Source organism: Centroberyx affinis, unplaced genomic scaffold (assembly GCF_046629955.1).
Source record: "Centroberyx affinis isolate AG114_WGS23_722 - 3 ecotype Tasmania unplaced genomic scaffold, CSIRO-AGI_Caff_v1 ptg001679l_1, whole genome shotgun sequence".
Taxonomy (NCBI): Eukaryota; Metazoa; Chordata; class Actinopteri; order Beryciformes; family Berycidae; genus Centroberyx; species Centroberyx affinis.
The window spans coordinates 316578-341472 of NW_027280099.1; the positions used below are offsets into that span (position 1 = coordinate 316578).

The following is a 24895-nucleotide window of genomic DNA, read 5'->3' on the forward strand; positions in this document are numbered from 1 at the left end:
CAACTGAAGTTGCCGGAGACCTGTCTTCAAAAAATAACGGAAAATAACATAACCATAAAATGGCTCCATGCAGCTCTTACAGGATAATCCAAATCTCTTGAAGCCAACAGATCCCAAAGTGACTTGAAAAGGCCGACATTTAGACCACCAGCTGAAATCACCACTCTAGCTGTTCATTTCAAAATACGTCACGTTTGCGCGCACCTCAGCCTCGATAGGTAAGACTAGCTCGAATTACCAGAAACAAGACTTCCGGTTTGGCCATTTAGAGAGATTTGAAAATAGGTAGAAATACTGTTTGAAACCAATTACTTTGTATTTAATAGTCAAATTCAATAAGTGAGCACCCACATTAATGTTTGATATCATAATAATAATGAAAAATGCCATAAAATGTGGCATTTTTAAATATAAACAACCAGGGTTTCCTATACAGACAACTTTCTGGCGGCCTGCCACAATATCAGCACTGACCGCCACAAATAATTGTATTTTTTTCACTATTTAATTGTAGAGCTGCGTGTAGTGCATTGATTCGCTCAGCCTCTCTCTCTCTCTCTCTGAGATATTTTTTGCAAAGACGACGGCCGGCTGAATTCCTGAAAAGAAGAACTAACAGTTAAACGTTATTCGGAATACAGCTGCATTTCCGAGATGAGCACGCTGAAAATAGCTGCTAGTCAGTATCCACCGTTAATATTAACTTTTTAACTCCAACTCTGAATTTGTTCCCTCAATCCAGATTAATATTGAAAAATATTTTCAAAGAAGGAAAAGGACTCGTCCTGAGGAGGAGCAGGAACAGTCTGGACCAGAGGAGCTGCTAAGCAGTAAAACGGAGTAGATAATGGCCCAATCCAAATGTCTGCACTGCAGACTCGAGGACTATGGTTTTACGTATGCTGATGTTGACTGAAGTGCTCAGCGTAACTACGTTCGCAAGGGCTCAGGGGTGCGGGACTGCATACAAGGGGCGAATGGGACGGGACTTCTCCCCTTGCTCGTTGCTGTGGATACCACCGATGCGAAACAAACGTTAAACAAACGATCACTGAGGGGTGCAGAGCAGAGAAGTCCATTAGCTGTTACAGGCTGATTACAGTCAATGCTGCCTGAATACATGCTTTATCATATAAGTAGATGTTAAATACTTACACAGGAATACCCTCTTTGCCTGTTTTTCTGTCATGTTTCACATCTGCCTTTGTGTGAGCTGACGTATTACATCTGTCGTGCAATGAACAATGGGAAATATTGCCAGAGAAGTCTGCAAGGTAGCGGACTCGCTGGAAGTCTGCATGGACCGCCCCAAAGATCCGCATGAGAGTCCCAGACTTGATACATTTTGACAGTGGACAGCCCTAAACCCTCCTGGACTTCATGGGTGCGTGCCATAAATTCTGCAAGTCTGCCGAAGTCCAGACATTTGAATTCAGCCACCGTCACAATGTCAAAGGCTAGTAATTTAACGATGTAAAGATACAGGTGAAATTGACAGCACAGAGAGATGTAGCAGGCAGAGGGCCAGAAAAGCAGATTTCTCTGTACAAGGGGCCTCTTTTCTATTCTTCTGCACCTTGTAGACAGGACAAAAGCAAGCAACAAACAGAACAGTGTAGCACTGTATATATTTTTAGGTAATGTTATCTTTGACACAAAGTATTTGAAATGGAGTACATTAGATAATTTTTCAGTCATACCCCCCCGGCCAACTCACCTCCCACCACAAATAGATTTGAATTCTGCTCACTGTGCAGAATAAATACAGAACGGAGACTAAAGTGGACATTAATATGGGTGCTCAGTTATTGAATTTGAGGATTAAATACAAAGTAATTGGTTTATAGCAGTACTTCTACCCATTTTAAAATCTTGCGCTTTTATTTTGAAGGCTAAACGGCCAAACTGGAAGTCTTGTTTCTGGTAATTCGAGCTAGTCTTATCTATCGAGGCTGGGGTGCGCGCAAACGTGACATATTTTGAAATGAACAGCTAGAATGGTGATTTCAGTTAAATAATGGTGTAAATGTCGGTCTTTTCAAGTCACTTTGGGATCTGTTGGCTTCAAGAGATTTGGATTATCCTGTAAGAGCTGCATGGAGCCATTTTATGGTTATTTTCCGTTATTTTTTGAAGACTGAAGACAGGTCTCCGGCAACTTCAGTTGTTTTGGAGAAAGCTGCAATGTACTTCGGGGATCTCCGGGACTGTTGTATCTAACAAACTTTACCTGATTTTCTACTGGCATGGAGGTGAGTAGATAATGGAGGACAGAGGCGAGGAGATATGAAGGATCCTCCTTCATGCATCTTCTAACCATCCTTAATGATGGCGGCTGTCAGCGGATGTCGAGTCAGCGAGGAGTCGAGGCCGTGAGGATAAGACGCATTTTGGCCAAATGGAATGTACCCCTTGACATGGTCAAGGAGGTTTTTAGACATTTTTATGACACAGAATATTATTATTAGCGGGCTTTCTGTGGAGTAGGACTAGAAATTAACTGAGTGTAAGGACATTTTTGTTTTATTTCACTACTTTGCCATTGTAGTCAAAATTTCCCACCATCTCCAAAATGTGAGCATGCACAGGTCTAAGTTTCTATAGTGGTACGCACAGTCTCACAAGTTTGTTTTTATAAATCCAACAATTTGTGTGAAGAGTGGCACGTGCAGTTTTCATGCCAGTTTAGTGTGCACACAAGGTTTTCTAAGTGAGGCCCTGGGTCTTTACATCCACTGACAGAGTGATTCCGTTTAGTTTTCAATAAAACATGATAGACATCTGAGCGTTCTAGTTTCAGGAGGAGAACAAGCCAAATTTGCTTCTCAAAGATGTACATATAGACATACAGAGGTGGCACACCTCTAACCCTAACCCTGCTCAAAATAAACAATTTACTGGTGGGAAATCAAAGTAGAAGGACTTGGGATGGGATAATAAGGTGGCCTGTTTGTTGCATTTTATTCACCATTTTCACTTCGCTATTGGAATAAATCAGGTGTGCAGCAGTACTGTGGTCCAACTGAACAGCAGTGTCCAGGCAACCTCCACTACAACAAGATGAGCAAGTTCCTAAACATGAGCACAACTGCATGGAGCTCAGTGACTCACCATGTTGAGCAGCTCTGGACCCTTGACAGAGATGAAGTTCAGGCCTGACTCATTGGCCACTGCCTGCCATGACATACAACACAGTGCAAAACTGTCACTGAGCAGCTACATGTTCTCTCTGACAGCTACTTGACACCTGGCTGTGTTATAGTTTAAAATTATCATATTGTGAAAGAATGGCCATATATCATACAGTCATATTAAATCAGAGTAGATATTAGGCAGATATACATTTGACGATATGTGTCCAAATCACACAATGCTAGTTAAGGACTGGTTTTATTGTAAAACTATGACTGGTAAACATCAGACTAGAGTTGTTAAAAACAAACAATCATGATACTGACATTCAGGTAACAACTGCACATTTGTGAGGTAGGGGTACCTTTGCCAGCAGCGTCTTCCCACAGCCTGGAGGTCCAGCCAGCAGCACTCCTGATGGAGCACTGAGCCCCAGGGAACTGAACTGCTCTGGAGAACGTACTGGGGCCTGAAAAACACAAACACACACACACAGATCTTATTCTGCTCTGCAGTACAATGACAGTATTCATTCTTTGAGTCAGCAGAGTGTGACCTGCGATGAACCAGTCCAAATGTGGGCCAGCTCAGAGCGGGGCATGGGCCACCACTCCACTTGAAAGCATCAAGTCCCTTTATCTTAACATAATGTGGTATTGACCACGGTATGTGGTAGGAAAATAACAGCCGCCCAGTTAAATGGGGCATAACAACAAATTAACGTCCTATCCTGTATTGACTCTGCTAAAATGTGTAACACTTGAAAAGGTGGTCAAGTAGGTGATATGAGTTTTGTACCCCATAGGTGTAAAATCAGGCAGCTAACAGTCTGGAGTAGCACAACTGTGTTACGTGCCAACAGGAATAAACAATCTACCTGTCTTCTGATTTAATATATTGCTGCTGTAAAGGGTGACTACTATCTTGATTCTAGGACAACGTCTGACTACAGTGTTTATTAAACTATGAGTAGGGACCATAAAATGTGTAACCTGCCAGTGTTTAGTTGGAATCTGTATGACCAAAGTTCAAGTACGCTTTAATTAGCCCAGGGTGAGGCTAGATTTTAATTTGGATCATGGACTTAAAGTTTTCAGAAGCTTGATGCTACCAATATGGCCATGGTCAGCTCCTCTCGGATGTCCTGCAGAGCTCCCACATCCTCCCAGGTGACATCAGGTGTGGTGGCGAAACCCTCCCGCTTGGCTGAGGGCTGGACGCTGGCCAGGGAGGCCTGAAAGTCGGACATGAGGATGGACAGACCAGCCAGCTCTTCCTCCGACAGTGATTCAGTGTTCTTAAGCAGCTGCAACAGGCGACACAGCTCCCCCTGTTGGACAGAGCAGAGACCTGATCAGGATAGCAGGGCAGTAATCCTAATTCAAAATGTTTGCACCCAGGTATTTCCAGGTGGCACTTAAGAGAGGCTTCATACACTGTGAAAGTCAAAACAGGAAGACAAGCCTGGGGTAACATCTTAAAACACAACCAAGTGGCTTTATCCGTTACGTTACATGACGGTCTGGATGAAATCACAAGCATGTTTAAGGGCTGGTTTCGTGGACAGGGATTAAGCCTAGTCCTAGACTGAACACAAAATTCAATGGAGATATCTATTGAAAAAGTCCTTTGTCTATGACTAGGCTTAATCTCTGTCCGCAAAACCAGCCCTGAGTGTTTTAAAATGATTAAGTGATAGAGGGAGCATTAAATCCACCTTCCCTCACTGTACTTACTAGCTGCAAGCCCTCTTTCTATCAGCATGCATCTCTATACATAAACGAAAACTCATTGTTTAAAACAAAGCATGACCACTACTCGTGATTTATCATCATCATCTTATTTGAATGTAATCTCAGATGTCTGGCTCCTTTGCTAATGTTACCGTTTTCTCAGTAGAGATGAAGGCAGCTGATAAAAAACAAAGCTTACAGCATATTGCATACTGCTTATACTGTATACTGTATGTACTCTATGTATTGAGGAACTCCCAATGCATAAGAAATTGTTTCATACCCTTCCTGAGATCTATGCCATATCACAGTTCTGTTTGTTGCTTGCTTTTGTCCTGTCTACAAAGTACAGAATAGAAATGAGACCCCTTTTACAGAGAAATCTGCTTTTCTGCCCCTCCGCCCTGCTACATCTCTCTGTGCTGTCAGTCTCACCTGTATCTTAACATTGTTAAATTACTAGCCTTTGACATTGTTACATTATCTACTCAGTTTTACTGCTCAGCAGCTCCTCTGGTCCAGACTGTCCCTGCTCCTCCTCAGGATGAGTCCTTTTCCTTCTTGCCTTCTTTCCTAACACTGACTAGCAGCTAGACTGCGTGATCATCTCGGAAACCCTGCTGTATAGTAACGTTAACTGTTATTTTCGGGAATTCAGCTGGCTGTCTTGTTGGCATGAAAAAAAAGAAAAAAAGAATATATATATATATATATTTTATTTTTATTTTTTTACAGTACTGTCTTAGGCACATGTAAAAGAAAAAAAGTAAAGCAAAGATGCTTTCAAAAATTATTAAATGAAAAGTTTCTAAATATAAAAAAATGTACTACAAAGAGGAGTCTACTGACACACAATGCAGGAAATAAATGAATAAACATCTAAGACACAATTTATATAAAAACTCTTGGGTGCCTAAGACTTTTGCACAGTACTGTATATATTTTTTTTTATTATGTATAATATATACAGTATATAATATCCCTCACGCCCGCGTGTGCAATGGGAGGCGCATAGACGGGTCCGCTGAGAGAGCGAGAGAGAGAGAGAGAGAGTGTGTGTGATGCATGTCTGCACCGTTGACGAGAGCAGTCCTACACATCTAGTAAGGTTGCAGTTAGATTAGTAAAGAATTCAAGTTCAAAGTGGGACAGGGCGTAGATAGAGATGAAAGCAAACATGCATCCAGAGACACTTTTTTTTAAACATTATGTAGGATATCCTACATTCCTCACAACCGAACCTTCCTAGGACTGTAATAGAAAGTCTGCGCTTCAACACAACAAACGATCCATTGGATTTAGTATTAAAAGAACCTGATGCTGCCACATAATATTTATTAGAAAAATCTTTGTACATCTCGTTTCTTTAAATGAGACTCTTGGATAAATGCAATATCAATATGGTGCCTACGTTGATAGTCTCATTTAATTTGCCCATTTAACCCATTTACATTCTAACTAATAACATGCAATGTTGTCATAGAATACTATTTGAACTTTCGTCATTAGTAGTAATGAAGAGAGTATATAAAACCATCTGTAGACACCATATAATAAAATTAAACAAAAACAAACAAAAAAAACACCTACAAAAAGGAGATCTAACCTCTCTTTAAGCCTGGTCACGACCATACCCTTAAAAACCCACAAATCCCCAAAAAACAGGGGGAAGGACCCCAAATATCCTAACAAACCTACATCAGATGACGTGACACTGAGAAAGTTGGCAAACATATCCACCAGGCCAGCACTTCCAAAAACAACCAGTTACTAATAACAGAACCCCACTGCTACCACGTCCACAAACTAACGCTCAATGCATTAATCATAGTGAGTGTGATTCAGTGCAGCTTATACCATCGAAAAAGTTCTAGTCGTCCCATCCTACAACAGTGCAACAGTCCAAGTAGACAAAGCTAAAGGAGACAAGTGGTACAGATCCAGTCCACAAATCCTATCTCCTCAGCCTCCTGCAGGGCCGCAAAGATATGATGTTCAGAGCCAGGGTAAGCTTGAATTTGGCCGGGTAGATAAGGAATGCTCTGTAGCCCGTTTTCAGAGACTTGCTCGATTTCAATCTTCTCCCTAGCCAAGCATGGGAACCGTACCGGCATGGAAGAAGAGATGTAGGATAAGGAGCTGAATGTTTCAACTCCCTCAGGTATGTTGGAGACATAGAAATTGTCTCTTCGACTCCGGTCTTTGAGCTCTCCTAACTTTGCTTCATAGTTTGTGAGCTTGGTGCGATTTTACTCTGCCTTCTAACGCCCGGGCCACACCGCCTACCTCTACCTGTGCGTGACGGCTACCTCGCTGAACTGCTGCAGCTCGCACACCTGTGGTGTCCACACTGACAGCGTTGCTGCTGCGGCGCTGCCTTCCAGCCCTATCTTTCTACATTGAGTTTGTTTCTACATGGTTTTTGTTTACCCTTGTACAGAGAGAGAGAGAGAACCGGAAAAATACTGCTCTCACCTGATGTTCTTTTAACATAATATAATTATAGCCTACGTGTGGTTTCTGCTATGACCACCGTATTTCCACAATTAAAAGCCGGTACTCCACTAATTTAGCCGTGCAAGTCACTGAATTTTCTACAACACGGTCCTGCAAATAATTAACAATAGAAGCCTTGTGTTAACAAATGAAGGGATTCGGTCCACAGAAACACTAGAGGGCTTTTAATTTGAAACGGAAACAGAAAGTGTTGAGTGAAAAACTTTTTTTTTTTTTTTTTCATGTCTGTGACATATTCTACAGATATAGACATTGAAACTGTACTGAAAAGTGTAATGTTGCTGGTATGATGTCAATATGACTATCAACACATCATTTTCACTGTCTATTTTTGCTGAGAACCGCGCGCGTCACACGGAAAAAATAGGCGACACGCTAGATGAGCCGCAGCCGCGGCGCGCCTGAGCCGCGCTGCTCACGCGGGCTGTGTGGCTGCTCTAACCTGTTAACATGGGCGCCGAAATGAAAAGCAACAGGTTCCGCAACGGACACGCGCCGCTCAGGTAGGCGGTGTGGCCCGGGTGTAACCCGTGTGCTTAAAGAGGAATATTTAGTAGTTAGTTAACTGCGTTCGTGCAACCAGTTAGTTCTGCTGGAATGGTGTCGGGTCTACTCTGGAGATTCGGAAATTGTGTTTCAATGAACAAGCGTTTCTCCATCTCCGATTCAATCACGGTGAATAGCAACTCGTCCACACTTTCCATAGGGGTTTCATGGTTCTGCTCATTTTGAGTATATGGATGGCCTCGGATGGACTTCAATCGTGAAGTCATCTTGAATCAGTATGCTCTGAGATTCACTGCAGTAAAATTCCACAGTTTACACCAAACTCGCATGTGTAAGCAACAGTATTTGTAAACAGTAACTTGATACTTTTTAATTGGAGATTTATAGCACTGCTCAATACTCAGAAAGTTAACATGAGTGCAGTGCAGTGACTTAAAGGAATAGTTCACCCAAAAATGAAAATTCTGTCATCATCTACTCACCCTCATGCCAGTTGAAACACAGGTGAAGTTTGTCAGTGGGGACCAGTTCTTCAGAGTTCCAAAAAGACCTACAGTATATTTACAACATAATGTAGTGCAAATCTTAACTACAGCTGACTGATTTGCAACAAATAATGGTGTATAGGTCTTTCTATTCACAGTGTGATTGTTTGGCTGTTTTTGTTTTGGAACTCTAAAGAACAGGGGTCCGTTTCACAAAGCAGGTTCAAAAAACTCTGAGTCTAACCCTGAACTCTGAGTTGATCTACTCTGAGATAGGAAACTCTGAGTTCTCGGTTCCAGAACAGCTGATTTGAGGTAGTTAGATCAACTCGGAGTAGTTTCACCTGGAGTTAAGCACGTGCACCACCACTATAAAAAGACAGCATCAATGGAGCCCCGATTCGACGAGTCACCATGGCAACGGGGAAGAGGAGGGCTGCGTTTTTTACCCCACTAGAACTGGAAATCTTAATGCGCTCATACGGCGAATTTGAACATGTTTTTAGAAAAAAGTGCAACACCGCTGCAGCTGCAAAAGAGAGGGAGACGGCGTGGGAGAACATTGCTGCTCGGGTCAATGCGTAAGTTTAAATGTAGTCCTTTGCAATCACAATAATATTACAGGGGAAAACTGCTTGAATGGTAGCTCATTAATTTATTTCATTTAGGTGCAATCCCGCGGGGGAGAAGCGCACTTGGCAGCAGCTTAAGATGAAATATAAAAACATTGTTCAAACAGGTGAGACCTCGGCAGAATTTAATGGGGGTACCTCATTTTGATCATGTTTTACATTGTAAAGTAAATATTAAGTGGCTGTTTGACTGTGCAGTTGTTTTATCCCCAACATAATGCTGTTTTCACACACACATAAATGTCTTCTCATCTAGCCTATATCATATTCTGTTAAATAATTAAGCCTATTTAAACTAACACAGACTTCTACTCAGCCAACAGAAAGAAGGCAGATGCCCGTAAAACGGGTGGTGGCCCAGCACCGCCACCTCTAACGGAGGCAGAGGAGCTGGCCCTAAGCCAGAATTTAGGAAGGCCAGTGGCTGAGGGAATCCCTGGAGGGAGCTCATCTTCAGAGCTCACCCCCCAAGACACAAGTGCCTTTATAAAATGTAATATGCCTAGGCCTATATATCTTTTTTAAGCCTATTCATAAAAATATTTATTTCCCTGCGCAGTAATGCTGCACCTTCATCCACGGGATCGTTGTCAAAAGGACATGCCATGTTAGTGAAAAAAGTGGACTTCTAATATAGGCCTACTGACTGTTTTTTTTTAAATAACAGACGGCAGAACTATGTTACGCCAAAACTCGCCTGCTGACTGAATGAATGAGGAAATCAAATACCGTGTGTGGCTGACAGAGGGCGGAGACAGAGAGAAACTCGAGGTTCATTGAGAAAAACCTGGTCCCGACCAGGTTAGGTTCATAGAGTCTGTTACTATGGTAACTGACCGAGAGCTTAAGTTACCTCTCTCTGTGAAACAGGCTAGAGTTACCCCTCTTTCTCTGGTTTGAGTTACCTCCCTTTGTGAAACGGAAAACTCAGAGTTTCCCTCAGTTCAGGGTTAACAGACTCAGAGTTTTCACTAAACCTGCTTTGTGAAACGGACCCCAGGTCCCCATTGACTTCAGTTGTTTTGGAGAAGGCTGCTACCAAGTTGTGCTGGCAACCTCCCTGTGTGTTATATGGACTAACAAATTTCACCTGTGTTTCATTTGGCATGAGGGTGAGTAGATGATGGCAGAATTTTCATTTTTGGGTGAACTATTCCTTTAATTGCATATTGCCCCTGATCAACAGTTAGATTCCACTGGGCCCTTCGCTCTCACTGTAGATTAGGACAAGTACCACAACCACTGCCACAAGTCAACTCCTGTCAACCTGTTACAACACTGCTTATGCATCCTCGGCGACATGGACAACCTCGATCTTTGACCTCACCTTCGCAAATCACTCTGAATCCTTGTTCTAGCAAAATAATGCATACTAACAAAAAACACACTACATACAACATAGAACAAACCACAATGCCAGTATCATCATCATCATCATCATCATCCCCCATTTTGTATATTCTGACTACTTTTTCCATCTATTTCTTAGCATATGTATATCCGTCTGCATGTACGCAATATGTACATACAAACAGAAATGCAAATGTAAGTTTTTCCCAAATGACTAGTGAAATTGCTATGGCTGAACCAAAGGTCATCCCGTACTAATGGTTTTGTACCGAATGGTAAGTTTTTGGACCTTTACAACCTATTAATCTACCTTACCTCCAGCGTATGCCGCCCTGAATCTCCCTGAGGTAACCGTTTGAGCTCCGTCATCTCCTCGCTCTCTGTGTTGACTGAGGGGTGGCCATCGATGGGTCCTACATCGCAGCTCTCCTCTCTAACCTGTGGCAGAGGAGCCTTGTCCTGAGGCCCACTTGTTGACAGGTCCATTGAGGGGCACTGGCTTTGGCTCTGCAACTGTCCATGCATTTCTAGTAGAACCCTGTTTACCGCACTCATGGCAGCTTCGCGGCACAGTGCCATAAGATCTGCGCCCACATAGCCTGGGGTGAGCCGGGCCAACTGCTGGTAGTCAAAGTCCTCGGGCAGCTTCAGCTTCCGACACAGGGTCTTCAAGATCCTGTAAGAGTAGAAAATGGTATGTTTTATGTTAAGTGTTAATATAGTAACAGTGTCAATACAATCAGTATCTGCAGCCACTCAAAGACATTTTAAATCAATATCTACCAACGTAAACAAACCTCTTTTTAAAAATACATATAATGCATATTGCTGGTGTTTTTATGTCAAGATCTGTTGGCCAATTTGAGAATGGAAAAATTATTTCAAATGCGTTTTGGGTTTCTGTTGATAGGACTCTCCTTTTGATTACATTTGAACTATGATTGGATCTTTAATTCCATTACAAAATCATTCTAAGAGTAACTTTGGTTCAAAGGATGAATGGTTAAAAAATACAGAAAGAGCAGAGGAGGGCAAAACAATATTTGTATTGAATGCATCACTTTGTGATAGGTGAAAAACTGAAAACACCTGATTTGTCAAATAAGGCTATTTGGGTAGACTTTAGTGGTCTAACTCGCAAATTTGTAGAGCACTCTCAAAATAAATATAATAAATATAGCAGCAAGTGGCAATTTGCAGGACCTAAGCACAATACACTAATTTGCTCAAAGATGAGAAACCTAAAACATTATGATTAGTTATGAGTGAATGGCTTGAAAAGCTGATGCATTTTAGAGATTGTCGGTGGTCTTAATGTCTGAGAATATCTTTTGCTATCATGGAATCTGCTTGAACAAAGGAGGCAAAAGCTTTACAATTAAATTTAACTCATTTTGTCAAATTGGTAGCCTGCAATATAATTCTCCGCTAACTCTTTTGCAACTATCTACTGCAAACATAGGGAGAACATTAGGGCTGGGTATCGTTTAAAAGATTACGATACCAGTACCAATACCAGTACCCTTAAAGTGATACCGATACCAATAGAGTACTTCATTCGATACCTTTTTTTTACGTTTTGGTTGCATCTCGGCACGCTGAACTGCCAACTCCGTCACACACACCACACTCGACTTCACCACCACAGACTGTATGGGTTGTAGCTGCTGCAGTAGTGGGCCAATCACACGTCGCATTAAATCGAAGAACGCTTGCGGTGATTGGCTGCGAGCAAAACCATACAAATAGTCATTTTTTTCTAGATCTGTGTACAAAATGCACAGACAATCGAATGCAGGTATCGTTTGACTGGAGAAGTTTCGATACTACTTGGTACTGGGTTATTTCGGTCGATACCTTAAAAGGTATCGAGTACTGATACCCAGCCCTAGAGAACATACAAACTCCACACAGGAAAGACTGGGGCAGAGATTCTAATGCTGTGAGGGGACATACAGTGGCATCTAGTAGTGTTTACATTCTCTGAAGCTCATGTTCTGGGATATTTCTCACCATGAATTCAGTGACATCTGGTAATCTTTATAATTTGGGGATGAAGTGTCCTATAAATAAATACTGTATATTTGCAGACCTCCTCAGCTCGTCTCTCTTCGATCTGCTCCATTGTCTTCGCTATCGGCAGGCATCAACACAAAATTAATACAAAGCGGGCCAATCACTGTTTTTGCGGCCCTGCGTCGCCCTACGTGTAGTCACATTTTTGGAGAGGTGCAAGTAAGCTCCGGTGGCAGCCTCTGTGGGCTAGAGACACTTTTAGCCTACCGTATTTCCTCTAATATTGGCCCGGGCCATTATTTACCTCAACTGCAGAGGGTACCAGGCCTTTATTGGAAGCAGGCTTATATTAGAGACAGGCCTTTATTTCTAATTCCCTCTGTCTGATAAGTATATTTGCTCATATTTTAGTACGAAGCCTCCTTGTTTTCTGATCTGCTTCTGTTGGGGTTCGTTAGGTAGCCATTTTTTTGTTACTGCAATGCATTACCGATAATTACGGTAATCGACGACGGCAGGCACCAGGAGTTTACCGGTATCCACTGTTGTTTTTAGCTGTGACCAGCAGCTCTATAGCTCGCTCTGTCGGTCGGTCGGTCCACAAAAATTTCCCCACCCTTTGGCGGCCTACAGCCGCACAGTGTGTGTACGTGGTCGCAGCTATTGCGAATTAATTCCTTTGTTTTGCCCCTGGCCATTATCGGAGACCCGGCTTTTAATGACTACCGGCCACTATTAGAGGAAATGCGGTATTTACGTCTAGGAAGTACGAGCTTACCTGGAGCACGTGGAGGCAGCCAGACTACCAGATCACTGTATGGCCACCACAGCTCCATGAGTGCGGGAAATCTTGGAGATAATGACCTAAATATTGGACTTTTGGACCCAGAGTGCAATCATTTGGATTCGGAAGACTTGGATTATGCTGCAGAAGCTGCACTTTTAAGGCCCATTTACATCTAGACAATAACTATAAAGATCGCTATAACTATAACAAGTTTTAAATCGTTCTAAGTAAATAGAATGTCAGTGTTCACACTACAACTATAAAATAATCCAAAACAACAACTATAACTATACTGTTGGTTCCATCTCAGAGCGATTTTTTTGGGGGTAGAGACAACGATAAAACATTTTCAACCAATCAAAATAAAGTTCTACAAAGGAAGGGGTGGGAGAATTCGGTAGTTCACTGCAGTGATGGCATTGCTTGCTGAGGAACTGATTACAGAAGTCCAGAGGAACCCGGCGCTGTTTGACAAAGACCATCGCCTCTAAAATTGTTAAAAAGAAACGTGACATACCGGTCAGGATCGGAAGAGCTCTTGGGATTAGCGGTAAGGCGTGTTTACTGACTTGGATATACTCAGTAACTAGAGTATTTGCTAGTTATCTTGCTAACTAACAAAATAGCATCATGTCTTGGCCAACCTGATCTGCTGAGGGCAAAGGTGTTATTATCCTATCTTTTTAATGGCTATAACCGGAAGGTAACAAGTAGCCTATTGAAAACCTATTTTGCCACAGTGACGTTAATAATAATAATAGATTACATTTATATAACGCTTTTCTAGGTACTCAAAGTGCTTCACATATGGGGGGTGGGGGGGTACTGAACTCATCCACCACCGATGTGTAGCACCCACCTGGGTGATGCACGGCAGCCAGTTTGCGCCAGAAGGCTCTGGCGCAAACTGGCTGGGGGGGGGGGGCTTGGCTTTCCATACACAGGTAACAGTTCACCCGACAAAGTTCACACATAGTCACAGAGAGAGAGAGAGAGAGAGAGAGAGAGAGAGAGAGAGAGAGAGAGAGAGAGAGAGAGAGAGAGAGAGAGAGAGAGAGAGAGAGAGAGAGAGAGAGAGAGAGAGAGAGAGAGATGGTCGAGCGAGCCAGAAAGTGAATGAAGAGAGGGAGCGGTAGTAGCGAGAAAGCCGGTGAATCAGAGAAATAAAACATTATTTTCTGATTGTTTCACAGCGGTTACGTTCTAAAGCGCAGAGAGAGAGAGAGAGAGAGAGGGAGAGCCCCGTATCAAAATACCGGTAGCCTACCTTAGAAAAAAGATTAAAAAAAAAAAGATCAACGGAGAAATGTCTTGTTGCTGCTTCTCCTGAGTTTTGTTCAGCAAATTTGACAACTGACAGCTTGAATTTCAGGTCGTACTTTTTTCTCTGTGCCACCATTGCGATCAGCAAATGTGACTGACATTTGAATGCAAGTAAAAAAAAAAAAAGAAACTGCTTCGCAGCGTCAATGGCAACCGGCTTACGGATTACATATAAAATTACATTTAAAAAAACGAATATCCGAATCCCAAAATTGAAAACCGAATACCTACCCAACGAACGAATATCCGAATAGTCGAATATTCGGGTCCAGCCCTAGTAATCATGCTCCATTTTATCTCTGGTATTCGGCACCGATGATATCGTTGTAGTGTGAATGCATGAGCAACACAGTATAGCTTGTAGTTATCTTTACAGTTGTCACTCTAGATGTGAGTGTGCCTTTATGGTCATTTTTGGAGCTCTAAACTACAGTATATGCCTATGGTATGTGGACATATTGTTGTTATGTGGTCATCAGGGTGAGTAGGCTAATGACAGAATTTTCATTTTTTATTTTCTTCTTTTTTTCCCCATCACTGCATAGGTAATTTAGAAAACGTGAAGATGTTCAACAATCAGGACCTTTATCAATGTTTATGTTCAATCTAACAGAATGGAATAATACAAAATTACTACGCCCCACACACACACACACACACACAGGGAAAAATCGTCTGGGTATGGGCCAATATGGCTGGCACAATATCAGCAATCGGTATTGGCTCCAAAAATCCAGGTCAGGTCAAATCATGTGGCCCTAACCTGAGACGAGCCGCTTCATCAGGGATGCCCAGGCAGATCTCTCTGTCAAAGCGTCCAGCTCGGCGGAGTGCTGGGTCCAAGGAATCTGGCCTGTTGGTGGCACCAATGACCAGAACTTGGGCTGCCACTGCCAGGCTGTTCATGTCTGGGGAGAAGCAAGGAACAATGGGCAAAATGTAATCTTATTTAACAAATAAAATAAACGTTGTTCCTCCAGTGAAGGTGCACTCACATTATGTAATTTTCCTGTAATGATTAAGCTGAGTGACAGGGTTTGGAACTACACAACCATGGGCGTATCCTTACCATCCATGCAGGTGAGTAGCTGGGCAACAATCCTCCTCTCCATGTCTTTAGAGGCCACCTCTCTCTTAGGGGTGATGGCATCAATCTCATCTATGAACAGGATGCACGGGGCACTGCTCTGCAAGGTAATGAATAGTTGAGCCACAGTTCACCAATAAAGTCAATGTTGACTAGAGTGACCTCATTTCCTTGTTTATTGGCATGGAACTTTGCAGGCATTTTCCATCATCAGCTCCCAGTGACGTACTAGCTTTGCAAAATTTCCCCCCAATTGCAGGCTCTACTATTCGGAATCCAACTCGTCTCCAGGATGTCACCGTCACCGGTATTCCTAATGATTTGCACTTTAGAAACTTGGAAGCTGTGCAGAATAGCCAACCAGTTTTGTCTGCACAAAAACACAGAAGTTTGCGTACCTATTTTGCAAGAGATTGAGCAAGATTTAATCAAGGTACCCACATCGGTTGAGGTGTGTGTAATTGCGCAGCATCCCTCAAATTAGGGTTAGGGATATTCAAGCAAAATTCCAGTAAGGTTGTGAGAAAATTCATAACTGTTAAACGTTCACATATCTACACTTCTTTTCTCAAGTTCTGCAAATCAATTTGATAGTCATCAGACACTTAACCCCTATAACCAGTGCACTGACTGACTGACCTGAATTTAGCTCCTGATGCCTAGGAGAAATTATGTGCAGTTGTCTCACTAGTAATAATTTTTGTGCTGAAAATGACCTATCATGTTCCTTTGTGGTTTTTATATGTAATGATTATGCACTGCAAGTTAGGCTGTATTGAGCCACTGTTGATAATTAATGACAACAGGTGTCTCGAACAGATCTGCCATGCTCTGTTTCTTGACTGCTTCAAAGGTTTTTCGCTCCATTGAACTGTCCAGCTGTATGAAAAGGAATGCACCCAATCAGCTGGCTTACATTGGCCATCAGATAGTAACACAGCAAATGCAGCGTTAATGTCTGTATTCATGAGGAACAAGGCTTGAAATTAACGCTAGCCACCAACCACATGCTGTTAGCTTTTGACAATGGCTGTCCATTTTACTAGCTACTTTGACAGGTAAATAACTTGTGTTCAGTTAAGACTTGGATGGAACTGACATAAGCCAAGAATGACACTAAGGTTAGGAGTGGGAAAACGACAATGAAAAAAAAAAATATATATTTTCTTTTTTTTTTCCACACACACACACACACACACACACACACACACACACACTGACCACAGCGTGGTTGAATAGCTCTCTGAGCCTCTGTTCGGACTCCCCAGACACCCCAGACACCAGCTCTGGAGCAGAGACCTTCAACATGGGCAGCTCCAGCTCCTGAAAGAGACAATGAAATCACTTCATTCTCCAAGTACACCAAATACACAGAGGTTTGTCTTGATTGCATCAGTGCAGACAGGGTGAGTTCCACAAAAGTGGAACATCATAAACGGTGTATATTTCTTGGACTGCAAGACATCACAACTCTTAGTGCAAAGAGCCAAAGTGACTTGACAAAATCTGTCCATAAGACCCGATATGTTGTGCTTATACCCAAAGTACACAACTCTAAATCACAAGCTCACAACATTCCAATGTGTATTGTTAGGTATGCGGTTCACAATCAACATGTATTTTCAATCATGTCTCGTCACTTCCAATGACAATAATGCTGTGGTTTCCTACTCACCCCAGCCACAGCCTGAGCCAGCAGGGTCTTGCCACAGCCAGGAGGTCCGTGTAGGAGGAAGCCTCTGGGAGGAACCACTCCAAGCTGCTGGTACACCTCTGGGTGGCGCATATGGATCAGCAGCTTACACACCTCCTGCAAGGGTGTCCAATGTTTAAGAGCCAATAATAGTACATAGGAATTATAACAGAGACAGATAATGCAATAGACAATACATGCTAAATTAAAGGCTTGTTTAAAGCCCGCTCCTTAGCCATGAATACAATTAATTAATATTAATTAAAAAAAAGGTTTAGGTGCAGAATAATAACACAAATAATAATAAGTGTAGTAAGGAGTAAAGCGCTAACCGTCAACGTCGCTTCATTGCCTCCCACATCTTCAAACTTCAATGTGGAATACTGCAGTTCAGTTGACTTTATTTTTGCTGAGAAATAATGCAGACAGATAAAACTGACTGAAACAACTGAATGTCACATGGTAGGGTGAGCAGGTAGTGCTTGCAAGCTCAATAAAGATTGCATTCCTCTGCGGTATGCTAGAATAATGCCCGTATGACATGTTTTATAACAGTGGTTCTTAAACTGGGGGTCGGGGACTCCCCAGGGGGTCACATGATCATTTTTGAGGGGTCATGAAATGACTTATGGGATAGGATAAAACATTTCTACTACACGCATACTATACTATACATTTACTATATATTTATTATGTCTATTTATTCAGATTATTCTCTAATTTTTTTCTGTTTTCCTTGGAAAAATACTGAACAGTTTTCAGCCTCTAGGCCTCCTCTGATAATCAAATCAAACAACCTGAAATGGAAAAATCATTCTTTGGTTGAATACTCTGCATATGCACGCCTGTGACAGAAATTGCGAGATGGCATCACTTTGACGTTTTTGAAGGGTCACGATCCAAAAAGTTGAAACCACTGTTTTACAGTGTAGTACACCTTAAGAGTAGACAAATGAGTGGACAGAGCTTTACCTTTCTTGTTCAGGGTACTAGACTCAGTGTCTCCATTGGAACTCTTGTTCTCTGTCCTCTTCTTCGGCTTTTTCCGAGTTTTCTCAGGATCAAGCATTGAAATGTCTTTCTGTTGGTGACAACAACAAAACAGACATTATTACTGTGCAAGTACTTGATAAAAATCTCCTGAATACATAATCTCCTGAATACATAATGTACAACTCAACTGCTTTGATCCTTGCTGCAAAACCTCTTGCCTCAGCAACTTAATACAGCCGAAGTCTGTTTATACGGAAGCTAGCCCAACAGTACACATAAAAATGAGTTTTCCATTTTTAAGTACTGTGATTGGCCCGAAGGTCCAAACACTGCCCAGCCGGAAAAAGTTTGGTCATAAAACGAACCGAGCCAGTAGTTTAAGCTCAGAGACGCCCTCTTGCGGCCATCTCACAAAGCAACATCTCACTAAGCGTTACCTGACTGACTGACTAAATGCATGACCTGAATCTGCCGCGACCTAAAAAATACTGAAAACAGAAGAATTGACAGCTCAGTAGATAAAGTATGCAGACAGTCCCTCCACAGCTACATACATTTGTTGCTGGATTGGCAGCCTCCTCTTCACACAGGTCAATGAGGATGTTTGTCTGCTCAGAGCCTCTGCCTTTATCAATGAAAAAGCCCCCTGTGGAGACCAGTGTCCCTGAAGCGGTACTGGGGTTGGGTGTGCTGGCAGGACTGCTCGTGGCAGATTGCTCCCTTCTGGGTGACGAGGTGGTAGTGTCAGGGTTGCCCTTTCGGTACAGAGACATCAGGGAGCTGTTCATGTGGTTGTTTGGCTGCAGAAGATAAAAGGAGCATGCAAGGGAAGGTTAGTCTTCACTGTATACCATTATGAGCTCGCTACTTGTCCTGAACATCGTTCCCTACCGGGTTCTCCAGAATGTCTTCGTCACTGTCGGAACACTCCTCTGAGATGTTGCTGTCATCACTGTCAAGAGATTTTTTGCATGACATTAAAAATGATTTTAACAATAATGTGGCAGTACAACAGAAAGAAGTACTGATTAGAGCCCAGGAGTTAAAGAGGGCATCTGGGAAGGCAGTAGGCAGGAAATGTAAGTTACCCAGTGTCGTTATGACTGTGCTTGGTTCTCTTAGCCAAGTGCTTGCTCTCCAGATCATTCAGCCCAGACTCATTCCCAATTGCTCCATATACTAAGAGAGACAGATGCAAAAGCAATTCATAAAACAGGGATGGGTTAGCTGAGTTAGTTAAGTGAGAAATTACAGTTGAAACAAGCCATGAAAAACAAGTGCAAGCAAAACCACTCTAACACAATGTAATAAGGCATCCCATCTTTTTAGCTCGCTTACCTTTCTCTACTTGAATCCTGAATGCTGTCTTGTTTCTCCTGCCATACTCCATTCTAAGGATACAATACAATCCTTGTCACGGTTTGTGTTTGAAGTAAATCCTACCGCTACCCAATACGAGGCAAGCAAGAAAAAAATAAAATGTAAACGTTTTTCTTGTAGAGAATTCCAAGGCGGCCACCTGGGTCATTTTCTGTGCTGCCTTGGTGGAAAAATGAGCATTGTCGGGAAAAAAAATAGTATATACTGTATATTCATTACAATGGCTACATTGCACAAGGTAAAACTCTATTTGTTTTTATTAGGTTCTTGGGAGGAGCACCTCTATAAAGGCTCTGTGTGTGCGTTAGTTTTTGCATGTGCAGTGCGTTTTACAATGGCTAGTGCTTAGAGGAATTACAGTATGTGCTCTTTACACCTTGCAGAGCCCTGCATAAGGAAAATATAGTCATGGCTGGTACACCAGAAGTACGGTAGAAGTCAATGGCATGGATGGACAGGGTCCTCAGGGTTCATTATGGATCAAGAATTATTTTCTGTGTTTTATATGAAAGTAAAGGAACAATCAGTAATATGGACTCTTGAGTAACATCTAATGTCAGCCATCTACTGTAGAGTGTGCAGGCGTTACTCCTTTTTTCATTGACACAGTTTTTCTGATAGCCTTGCACCTACGTGATGTGCGTATAACTACTCCTTCAGCCATCTACTGTCAGTCATAGGAACTACATCAACGTCCTCCTCCACAAGTCTCAGCCAAAGCCCCCAGCTCTGCCCAAACTTCTCTCACCCCTCCTGTCCCCGTGAGCTAAGGTGGGATGAAATTGACACAAAGTATGACACCAACTTGTCAAGTAGCATTGGAGTTCAGAAATGTCAAGTGAAGAGGTAACATATCCCATTGCAAACAGTTATAAAAGAACATCCCACAGAATTACACAATTATTATACGGTAAATCAAGTAAAAGATGGAATCAATAGCTAGCAATGCTATGTTATCGGCTACCCCAGAGGTCAGACACAGCTCAAACTGTAGCTAACGCTAACCAACTTCATCCATTGACCTTTAGCCACTTACAAGCAACAGTTTGTGAGTATGTTGATTGACAGATATTTAATTATGCGCAGTGAAGCTCAGGTTGCCTGATTTGCATCTTGATAAAACCAGACATTGTGCGCGGATGTGTGTGTGTATAGAGCTCGAACCTGGTTAACCTAAATGTAATTCAGTTTTATCAGCATCATTCAGCAACAATATTATTCTTTCTATGCTTGTTCATTATTACATTCAATACTGAATTCATTGATAACCTCTGGAGACCTTGCTTTCCTGTATGATTTCAATGGAACAGTCGGCAGCACTTAGTCATATCAATGCTTTGATGTGCATGTGCCCCAAGCACATGCACATCTATATTTGATGGCCATATCTGATAGAGTTTAAACGCAGGTTACAGCAATCAAACAACACATTTTTGATTGACAGGTGTCAATCACCATCATGATTTGTTGTTTGTGACCAGTTATATTTTTTGGTGGCACTGGCAAGAACAATTATCTGGAGCCCTGCACAGAGATACATTTTTGCTTCTCTTACCTTTTTATCTCCATCATGTAGGTCCAATGATAATGTAGGCTATTCAAAACTTTGCACTATGCGCTTACACAGACCACGCAGTGAAACACACACCCACGTGGGGTGATATAGTCACTTGCAGTGTTGGGCGTAACGCGTTACAAAGTAACGCCTTACCTAATCTGATTACTATACCTAATCTGATTACTTTTTTGAGGTAACAAGTAACTTAACGCGTTAGTTTTTCAATTTATGTAATCAGGTATTAGTTACTTTCTCAAAGTTACGTTTCGCTACTTTTATTTTTCTTTCAAATGGTTAAATGTTTAGTTAGTGCAAATAAAAAAAATAAGGTATTGTACGCTACATGATGTTATAAAAAGCAGACTGTGCAGAAGGCTGGCGGTGCGGTGGAGGCTTGTAGGTTACGACTCGCTTTCAGAATGAACATAACAATAAACTGCAGAACTTGGAAATATTCACATTACTTTGAACTGATCGAAGAGAAGGATAAGAACATTATTGTTAACTGTAAGTTCAGCTTTCATTATCTAACCTGAAGATTCATATTGAAAGTGCTTGTGAGCGCAGTCTGCCGTTTATTATTTTACTTTTAATAAAGAATAACTTAGTAACGTAACGAAGTAAAGCAACTAGTTAGTGTCAAAGTAACTTTCCCCAACACTAGTCACTTGTGATTGGTGACTGCTTTAGTCACAAGCCTATCAAAATGCTTTTAGCTTGTTAAATCAATAAAAACAAAGCTTGGGCATGTATTGAAATGCATGGGGGGTGGAGAATTTCCACCAAAACAGAGTATGGGCTGCTTGTTTAGAAAGCTTGAAATGACAGCAATCATTGAGGTAACAGGCATTGATCAACAACACTTGCTAACTCCCATGTATTATGGTCATTTTGTGCAACGAGCCAGTAAAATTACTGTTTGTTCCTTTAATTTCCCTGATTTGTTTGAAAGTGTTAATTTATTGGATTAAAGATAGAGATCATTTTTAATACCAAACTATTGGTTCTTATTTTATGAATTAAAGATGTTCTAACTGTACAATGTGAGAACAATGAGTACAATGAACTTGCCTGTACAATCTTTGAAGTTCAAGTGCCATAGCTGCAATGTCGACATACGCACTGTTGCTGCTCCTGAGGTACTGAAAATAGAATTTCACAGTAAACTGGCTCAAGATGACTGACAGGATTGTGTTATCAAAAATTCATATGCACCCTCTAATTACTTGTCCATAATATGAAAAACAATATGAACACAACATGAAATTCATACAGAGCTATCAATCGAAGATAAAATGCATAACACAATGGTAATTATATTGAATTCCAAAAATTAGACCAGGCAGTTTCGCGAATATTGCAATATTCTCCACAGTATCAAATACTGTCCACTCCCCATCCCCTCATGCCCCACCGCACCCAGCTGAGGCACCATGTGTTGCTTAGATGACAATTGTGCAAACAGTTAAACTTATAAACCTATAATCTACTTGCGGTAGGATAGTAAAAAAAAAAATCACAGTTGTAGTGAAAATTTGTCATTTAATTTTAAGTGGGTTCCTTTTTCCACAATCAGCGCATTTTCAGGCAGGAATGAGCAAATAACACCAAATGGCCATTGTTTTTGCTGAAAAGTAAGATTCTAGGCTATTAATAATGATAAGAAACAATATAATGATGCAACAATATAATACTAAGTATTGAAAACTTACAAATTTCAGTGCATTTTGTGTTATTGTACTGTTGAATCAAGCTTGCATAGTTTTTGCATTTATAGTATTTGTAAATTTTTTAATTCATTTAACGTTGGCTTAAAAGGGTGCAGTATTACTAAAATCGTTCTGCCCATATAGGATATGAAAGTAAATAAAACAAAGTAAAATTTAATAATAAAGTAAATTGAAACGAATGCCTGCCAATATTTAGCTTAGAAAATACAGGACATTTCCAAGCTCATCTGTTCAATCAAACCCCATTGAACTCATAATTTGTGCAATTTAAGGAAAATGAGGAAATATACTCTTACCTGCTCCACTCTCTGTCTGAGCTGGTTGTCCAGCCACCCACCACTTCTGTTCTTCATGTAGCCTATCTACTTCTGCTCACCTGGACAAAGTAAGGCATTCAGACTTAAGACCCAAATGAGGAATGCTCCAGACTCTTCAGGAAAAATCCACCCCAATACATTGTTAAATCCACTCAGTAGAGCGTATACCCAACACTAGGCAATTGTCGATATATGTTAGTACCACGTCACCAAAAGTTAATAATTTCTTCCATGCCCCATTACCAACTTGTTTCACATCAGGAGATGCACACATAACTATACCTGAAATGGGATAACAGATGCGCTGTTCAAATTGTAGCCACTTATAAGCATTTTAGCCAATTATGGCAACACCACATGGCCAATTAACACTATATGGCCATTAGGAGGGGGCTTCTAACACTGTAAACTGTAAGTTTTGGAAAGATTTACATTCTAAAGATAAGCTTTTATATTTTTAATGCAAATACTTATAAACAATATAATTTACTCGTGTAACAGAAAGGGGGCCAAGGACCCCAGAAATATTGTCAGATTGGTACAATTCGGTCTGCAAACATTGCCTAAATGAAGTCAAAGTGCCGCAAAGATGCGATAAACACGTTTGTTTTTTGTTTTTTAATGGAACGCCTCAGGAGTGGCACCCACGCAGGTTAGTGCCAGTCCCAGCGGGGCCACCTCCCACGAAATCAGTAAAAGTAATCGAGGCAAGTTAGGTAAAGTGGGTACAACAAAACGGTAAGTTACAACTCTTATGGGATGCACTGAACATCACAGATTGATTTTTAGTACCACTGTAGAAGTATCCGAGGGTGGAATTTACCTTTAAGACACCGGGCCACATGTGGAAAACAACCAGAAATAAGCCCTCTTACCCACTTTGCCAGCTTGCATTGAGACTTGCACTCATTTCAGTCAAAGGGGAAATGCCCAGCTTCCAACGTCATATGTCAGACGGACAGGTGTGGTTACTTACCTTATGTTCCAAACTGACCGTAAACTATGTGCTTCTAGGCAGCGTGTTTTCGTGGAGCATCTGCTCTCCCGGAAGCAAAAAATATAAAGCCGGGTTACGTTTTCCAAAATAAAAGCGCTCCCTGACTCTGTATCCATGGTCCCATTAGCTATCACATCGTTAGGCAAGGTTTCCAGACCGAATTTTGCCATTCTGACAAGCTTTCTGGCGTCCTTGAACACTCTTCTGTTACAAGAGTAAAACATTTTGTTTGAAAATATTTGCAAGAAAGTATAAAATCTCATCTTTGTGTGGTTTGTCCGAGTTGTTTTCATCCGGGTGTCATGGCTGCCACTCTTCTTCTGCGGCGAGCCTGAAAACCTGCTCTTTGCTGCCCCCTTTGGCCAATATCCCGCTGGAAAAACCCCCCACTTGCGTTGCATCTGCGGTTCCAGCGGCAAAAGGGGGCAGCACAGAGGGGGCAGAGGTTTTCCAGCTCGCCGAACAGGGAAGAGCGTCTGATTTGATCAGTTTATCATGATAAAAAAGAGAAGATGACCATACGCACATCCCATAAACCCAGGACCGTTTCTAGCTTGTTGGGGGCCCTATGCAAAATCTTGTTTGGGCCCCCCCGCTATTTTAAGCACTCATGAATACACATCTAATCTGCATCGACACAAATTCCATATGCATGTAA

General features: G+C 41.7%; 1 protein-coding gene across 1 annotated transcript in view; it reads right to left on the bottom strand.

Annotated features, from left to right (window-relative positions):
* The window catches only part of nvl (nuclear VCP like), a 30900-nt gene extending 6619 nt beyond the window's left edge, over positions 1-24281 (bottom strand). The window contains exons 1-17 of the mRNA XM_071528468.1: positions 24217-24281; positions 23220-23299; positions 22265-22335; positions 19594-19646; positions 19344-19434; positions 19147-19207; positions 18810-19055; positions 18235-18343; positions 17595-17671; positions 17245-17379; positions 16791-16892; positions 15552-15669; positions 15246-15390; positions 10672-11032; positions 4244-4462; positions 3497-3601; positions 3112-3174 (exon numbers count right to left, since the gene is read on the bottom strand). Coding sequence (XP_071384569.1) covers positions 3112-3174; positions 3497-3601; positions 4244-4462; positions 10672-11032; positions 15246-15390; positions 15552-15669; positions 16791-16892; positions 17245-17379; positions 17595-17671; positions 18235-18343; positions 18810-19055; positions 19147-19207; positions 19344-19434; positions 19594-19646; positions 22265-22335; positions 23220-23276 — 2013 coding nt within the window. The 5' untranslated portion in view covers positions 23277-23299; positions 24217-24281. The remainder of the gene's footprint in view (positions 1-3111; positions 3175-3496; positions 3602-4243; positions 4463-10671; positions 11033-15245; positions 15391-15551; positions 15670-16790; positions 16893-17244; positions 17380-17594; positions 17672-18234; positions 18344-18809; positions 19056-19146; positions 19208-19343; positions 19435-19593; positions 19647-22264; positions 22336-23219; positions 23300-24216) is intronic.
* Between the last annotated feature and the right edge of the window lie 614 nt (positions 24282-24895).